The sequence below is a fragment of the Salvelinus fontinalis genome, chromosome 1 (genome assembly GCF_029448725.1).
Source record: "Salvelinus fontinalis isolate EN_2023a chromosome 1, ASM2944872v1, whole genome shotgun sequence".
NCBI classification, from domain to species: domain Eukaryota; kingdom Metazoa; phylum Chordata; class Actinopteri; order Salmoniformes; family Salmonidae; genus Salvelinus; species Salvelinus fontinalis.
The window spans coordinates 25,683,720-25,691,260 of NC_074665.1; the positions used below are offsets into that span (position 1 = coordinate 25,683,720).

The following is a 7,541-nucleotide window of genomic DNA, read 5'->3' on the forward strand; positions in this document are numbered from 1 at the left end:
AGTAATACATGTAATAATATAGCAATAACTGAAGGCCTAATGAAAATGATTTTCAAAATATTACAGACAGTGAGTGAAGTTATATTCGTAGGAACCTTCTTTTGTGACTGAAGCCATTTTAAAATGGTACTGTTTTAGATGATCTATAACAGCATACTCAATTAAACATAGCAATCACAAGAAGTGTATCTGCAGCCCAGTTTGTTGATTAATCACGTCTGGCATCGGTGGAACTTGATGTTTCTGTGTGGGGGGGTCAAAAGTTTTAGAAGACCTACTCATTCAAGGGTTTTTCTTTATTTTTACTATTTTCCACATTGTAGAACAATAGTGAAGACATCAAAAATATGAAATTAAGCATATGGAATCATGTAGTAACAAAAAAAGTGTTAAACAAATCAAAAAATATTTTATATTTGAGATTCTTCAAATAGGCACCCTTTGCCTTGATGACAGCTTTACACAATCTTGGCATTCTCCCAACCAGCTTCATGAGGTAGTCACCTGGAATGCATTTCAATTAACAGGTGTGCCTTAAAAGTTAATTTCTGGAATTTCTTGCCAATCAGTTGTGTTGTGACAAGGTAGGGGGGGTATACAGAAGATAGCCGTATTTGGTAAAATACCAAGTCCATATTATGGCAAGAACAGCTCAAATAAGCAATGAGAAACGACAGTCCATCATTACTTTAAGACATGAAGGTCAGTCAATACGGAAATACGATGAAAAAAAGTGCAGTTGCAAAAACCATCCAGCACTATGATGAAACTAGCTCTCATGAGGACCGCCACAGGAATGAAAGCACCAGCCTACAACAGCATTATGCGGCGATACGCCATCCCATCTGGTTTGGGGTTTGTGTGACTATCATTTGTTTTTCAATCGGACAATGACCCAACACACCTCCAGGCTGTGTGTAAGGGCTATTTTATCAAGGTGAGTGATGGAGTGCTGCATCAGATGACCTGGCCTCCACAATCACCCGACCTCAACCAAATTGGGATGAGTCGGACCACAGAGTAAAGGAAAAGCAGCCAACAAGTGCTCAGCATATGTGGGAACTCCTTCAAGACAGTTGGAAAAGCATTCCAGGTGAAGCTGGTTGAGAGAATGCATAGAGTGTGCCAAGCTGTCATCAAGGCAAAGGGTGGCTATTTGAAGAATCTCAAATGTAAAATATATTTTGATTTGTTTAACACTTTTTTGGTTACTACTTATGTGTTATTTCATAGTTTCGATGTCTTCACTATTATTCTACAATGTAGAAAATAGTAAAAAATAAAGAAAAACCCTTGAATGAGTAGGTCTTCTAAAACTTTTGACCGGTAGTGTATGACATATATATATAAATAGTCTTTGGCCAACAACCTGAGTCAATGAACACATCTTAGTAGTAGGGCTGGTGGTAGTACTAGATTTATTTGTGTAATTTGAGGTGTCACTTCAGCAGGGTAGTGGCTTGTTTTGGTTGAAGGCATCCCCCTTGGCCAATGATGTGTTGCTCTGATATGGCTTTCACTGCAATCTGCGAGGAAATACATTTTGACAAAAACTGTTAAAGAAAATGCATTGCCTCATTCAATACTAATTAAATTGAAAGCATAACGGCTTTGAGCTATTTATTCACATTTGTAAATAATGTTGTACTTCCTTGTTGACACTAAACTGAAAGCGTAATTTAGCCAAAGACATGACATCCATCCATGCAGTGCTATAGTAGCATGCGGTAGCTGGGCACCTCAGCTGAGGAAGGGAAATTGTGGAAGAATGGAAAACAAAAGCAAAACAGGAGGGAAGACCTTCAAGGAAACAGGCCTGGGGTAGATTTTTTGTTATGACTCCTCCCAAGCCAGGAAACGCCATAGAAAACCATATTAACCATGCTGCCTGATTACCTTGTCTCCTAATAAAATGTTTAATATAACAATGCTGACCTAGATTAAAACAGGGGGTCGGGAGAGTGTGTGTGTGGGGGGGGGGGGGGGGGGGGGGGGTAATAAGCCTGGAGCAAGGATTTCCGGTACACTGTGAGAAGCAGCACCGTATCTGGGCTTCTCAACACACTTGTAGAAGGATTGGAACAGGGCATCGGCAAAGTTGTTCTGCTTCCAGCATGCCATCATCATGGACATCTCAGTGATACACATGGCCTCTGTGGGGAAACAGTGTAATCACTTTCCAGTGTTGTTGTCATTGTCACCAAAAAGATGAATGTGTTGAATAAAACACTGAATTATAAAGGTACTACTAACTCAGCATGCTGATCTACATTGATTTCAAAAGAGAGTTTATAATTTATGCACACTGCAGTAAAAAGAGATGTAACAGGCAACATGGCTGACCAATCATATCATAGAGTGCTGAGGGCGTTTTAGTAGACAGAACATGGTGCAACGTTTAATTCAACTGAAACGGTAGCCTACTGTACTGAACGACCAGTTGAAGAACATTGTGATTATGGTGGCCCAGAGGGCCCAATAAAGGGAAAGTAACTGAATGACTACAGCACTCACATCAGTCATCATGAAGTGCTGCGAGAGGCTAGTCAAAGACTTCAGTACATCACCTCCTCCCTCCCAGACACACTCAATCCTCTACAGGGATGAGGTTGGCACTCTGACGGTGTGGTGCCAGGTTTAAAACCTCTCCCTCAACCTGTCCCTCGTCTGTATGAGTATCTATATACAGTGCCTTCGGAAAGTATTCCGACCCATTGACTTTTCCACATTTAGTTATTATTTTTATTTAATTAGGCAAGTCAGTTAAGAATAAATTCTTATTTACAATGATGGCCTACACCGGCCAAACCCGGACGACGCTTGGCCAATTGTGCGCCGCCCTATGGGACTCCCAATCACGGCCGGTTGTGATACAGCCTGGATTTGAAACAGGGTGTCTGTAGTGACGCCTCTAGCACTGAGACGCAGTTCCTTAGACCGCTGCACAACTCGGGAGTCTTGAGCAGGGGGTGGGAGTAGTGGTGGCTATTCAGCATGATATTAATGTCCAGTGGGGTGGGGGCAGGGTAGATGTCTGTTGTAGCAGTCCAAAGGGAAGCAGTGTAGGGGGAGGCGAGAACGTTAAGGGAGATTATTTTATTTTTTAGGGGGTAGATCATCTTTAATATTGCAGATAGATTGTAGCTTCCATCAATGTAATTCTCTGCATCATTTCCAATCCCCCATATAATTGTGTGTAAAAAAATATATATATTTACAGTTGAAGTCGGAAGTTTACATACACTTAGGTTGGAGTCATTAAAACTAATTTTTCAACCACTCCACAAATTTCTTGTTAACAAACTATAGTTTTAGCAAGTCGGTTAGGACATCTACTTTGTGCATGACACAAGTAATTTTTCTAACAATTGTTTACAAACTGTTTATTTCACTGTATCACAATTCCAGTGAGTCAGAAGTTTACATACACTAAGTTGACGGTGCTTTTAAACAGCTTGGAAAATTCCAGAAAATGATGTCAAGGCTTTAGAGGCTTCTGATAGGCTAATTGACATCATTTGAGTCAATTGCAGGTGTACCTGTGGATGTATTTCAAGGCCTAGCTTCAAACACAGTGCTTCTTTTCTTGACATCATGGGACAATCAAAAGAAATCAGCCAAGACCTCAAGTCTGGTTCATCCTTGGGAGCAATTTACAAATGCCTGAAGGTACCACGTTCATCTGTACAAACAATAGTACGCAAGTATAAACACCATGGGACCACGCAGTCATCATACCGCTCAGGAAGGAGACGCGTTCTGTCTCCTAGAGATGAACGTACTTTGGTGCAAAAAGTGCAAATCAATCCCAGAATAACAGCAAATGACCTTGTGAAGATGCTGGAGGAAACAGGTACAAAAGTATCTATATCCACAGTAAAACGAGTCCTATATCGACATAACCTGAAAGGCCGCTCAGCAAGGAAGAAGCCACTGCTCCAAAACTGCCATAAATAAGCCAGACTACGATTTGCAACTGCACATGGGGACAAAGATCGTACTCTTTGGAGAAATGCCCTCTGGTCTGATGAAACAAAAATAGAACTGTTTGGACATAATGACCATCATTATGTTGGGAGTAAAAAAGGGGAAGCTTGCAAGCCGAAGAACCCCATCCCAACCGTGAAGCACAGCGGTGGCAGCATCATGTTGTGGGGGTGCTTTGCTGCAGGAGGGACTGGTGCACTTCACAAAATAGATGGCATCATAAGGTATGAAAATTATGTGTCTATATTGAAGCAACATCTCAAGACATCAGTCAGGAAGTTAAAGCTTGGTCGCAAATGGGTCTTCCAAATGAACAATGACCCCAAGCATACTTCCAAAGTTGTGGCAAAATGGCTTAAGGACAACAAAGTCAAGGTATTGGAGTGGCCATCACAAAGCCCTGAACTCAATTCAATAGAAAAGTTGTGGGCAGAACTGAAAAAGCGTGTGCGAGCAAGGAGGCCTACAAACCTGACTCAGTTACACCAGCTCTGTCAGGAGGAATGGGAAAAAATTCACCCAACTTATTGTGGGAAGTTGTGGAAGGCTACCCAAAACGTTTGACCCAAGTTAAACAATTTAAAGGCAATGCTACCAAATACTAATTGAGTGTATGTAAACTTCTGACCCACTGGGAATGTGATGAAAGAAATAAAAGCTGAAATAAATCATTCTCTCTACTATTATTCTGACATTTCACATTCTTAAAATGAAGTGGTGATCCTAACTGACCTTAAACAGGGAATGTTTACAAGGATTTAATGTCAGGAATTGTGAAAAACTGAGGTAAAATGTATTTCGCTAAGGTGTATGTAAACTTCCAACTTCAACTGTATGTGGCAGGGTCTACAGACAATCATGGATTAGAAAAAAAAATCAGCCCTGTCGCGGACATCGATGTCTTGGTTCCAGAATGTCTTCTTTGAGCGCTTTGAGGACAATACAGTTCCACCGACGCTGCCGCTACCAACAACTCTAGGCTCTCCTTCTGCTTGAATGAGGTGAGTAAAACTGTCACGGCTGTTAAAAGGAGAGGACCAAGGTGCAGCGTCGTGAGCGTACATTTTCTTTATTAAATGAAAAGACGCCGAACGAAAACAAGAAACACTACAAAAACAAACTGTGAAGCTCAAAGGCTATGTGCCCTAAACAAAGTCAACTTCCCACAAAGAACGGTGGGAAAAAAAGCTACCTAAGTATGGTTCCCAATCAGAGACAACGATAGACAGCTGTCCCTGATTGAGAACCACACCCAGCCAAAACAAAGAAATACAAAACATAGAAAAATGAACATAGACTGCCCACCTAAATCACACCCTGACCAAACCAAAATAGAGACATAAAAAGCTCTCTAAGGTCAGGGTGTGACAAAAACATTTAAACGTGTTAACCCTCGCAAGGCTGCTGGCCCAGACACCATCCCTGGCCGCGTCCTCAGAGCATGCGCAGACCAGCTGGCTGGTGTGTTTACGGACATATTCAATCAATCCCTATCCCAGTCTGCTGTCCCCACATGCTTCAAGATGGCCACCATTGTTCCTTTTCCCAAGAAAGCTAAGGTAACTGAACTAAATGAGTATCGCCCCGTAGCACTCACTTCTGTCATCATGAAGTGCTTTGAGAGACTAGTCAAGGATCATATCACCTCCACCTTACCTGTCACCCTAGACCCACTCCAATTTGCTTACCGCCTCAATAGGTCTACAGACGATGCAATCGCCATCACACTATCCTATCTGAACAAGAGGAATACCGATGTAAGAATGCTGTTCATTGACTGCAGCTCAGCATTCAACACCATAGTACCCTCCAAACTCATCATTAAGCTTGAGACCCTGGGTCAAGACCCCGCCCTCTACAACTGGGTCCTAGACTTCCTGACGGACCGCCCCCAGGTGGTGAACGTAGGAAACAACATCTCCACTTCACTGATCCTCAACACTGGGGCCCCACAAGGGTGCGTTCTCAGCCCCCTCCTGTACTCCCTGTTCACCCACGACTGCGTGGCCATGCACGCCTCCAACTCAATCATCAAGTTTGCAGACAACACAACAGTGGTGGGCCTGATTATCAACAATGACGAGACAGCCTACAGGGAGGAGGTGAGGGCCCTCGGAGTGTGGTCTCAGGAAAATAACCTCTCACTCAATGTCAGCATAACAAAATAGATGATCGTGGACTTCAGGAAACAGCAAAGGGAGGACCCCCCTATCCACATCGACGGGACAGCAGTGGAGAAGGTGGAAAGTTCCTTGGGCGTACATATCACCAACAAACTGAAATGGTCCACACACAGAGACAGTGTGGTGAAGAAGGCGCAACAGCGCCTCTTCAACCTCAGGAGGCTGAAAATATTAGGGTTGTCACCGAAAACCCTCACTAACTTTTACAGGTGCACAATTGAGAGCATCCTCTTAGCCTGTATCACCGCCTGGTACGGCAACTGCACCGCCCACAACCGCATGGCTCTCCAGAGGGTGGTGCGGTCTGCACAACGCATCACCGGGGGCAACCTACCTGGCCTCCAGGACATCTACAACACCCGATGTGACAGGCAGGCAAAATAAGATCGTCATGGACAATAACCACCCCAGCCACTGCCTGTTCACCCCGCTTCCATCTAGAAGGCGAGGCCAGTACAGGTGCATCAAAGCTGGGACAGAGATTTAAAAACAGCTTCTATCTCAAGGCCATCAGATTGTTAAACAGCCACCACTAGCACAGGGAGGCGGCTACCTACCTACAGACTTGATATCGTTGGCCACTTTAATAAATGGAACACTAGTCACATCTCGCATTAGTCATCTCATATGTATATACTGTATCCTCACTATCTATTCTTTACTATCTATTGCAGCTTAGGCTCTCTGTCACTGCTCATCCATATGTTTTATACTTATATATTCTCATCCCATTCCTTTACTAGATTGTGTGTATTAGGTTTAGTTGTGGAATTTGTTAGATATTACCTGTTAGATACTGCTGCACTGTCGGATCTAGAAGCAAAAGCATTTCGCTACACTCGCAATAACATCTGCTAACCATGTGTATGTGACCAATAAAATTGTATTTTATTTGATTAAGTTATCTATACTTTAACTCAAATATGACAATTGGGTACTTTTTCCACCACTGCCTAGCCCCTTTCTTAATTTTCCTGTTGGCAACCTCATCTTTCAGAGACAGCGGCTTGTTGGGTTTCAGAGCTAGCTTTTTCTGCTTTCTGCTCAACATCCGAATGACCTCCTCCTGAAGTGCAGTCCCACCTTGCATCGCCATTGCGGCGTGCACAATACAATTATAACATGTAGCTAAATAGCGAAAATAAGAACGTAATATGTTGCTTTCGCAAATAAATTATGGCAAACATAACAGGCTATACGTATATTCGTGATATTTTCTCTAACAACTTTTCCACTCGAGACAAACGTGGAGCGCAATCTTTGATCGTATTTTGCTGTTACTGTGGTAATGACTAAGTTACGACCATGCGTTACAAAATATTAACGTACACCATTTGTAGTTCTGTCGAATAATGAGCTGACCCAAATAAT

General features: G+C 42.7%; 1 protein-coding gene across 1 annotated transcript; it reads right to left on the reverse strand.

Moving 5' to 3' along the window:
* Window positions 1-1,439: 1,439 nt before the first annotated feature.
* On the reverse strand, window positions 1,440-7,266 carry LOC129852316 (coiled-coil-helix-coiled-coil-helix domain-containing protein 1-like). The gene is made up of 3 exons (XM_055918268.1): window positions 7,130-7,266; window positions 2,053-2,155; window positions 1,440-1,532 (listed from the first exon to the last, which is right to left on the reverse strand). Exons 1-3 carry the CDS (start codon window positions 7,264-7,266, stop codon window positions 1,440-1,442), a joined length of 333 nt encoding a protein of 110 aa, XP_055774243.1.
* Between the last annotated feature and the right edge of the window lie 275 nt (window positions 7,267-7,541).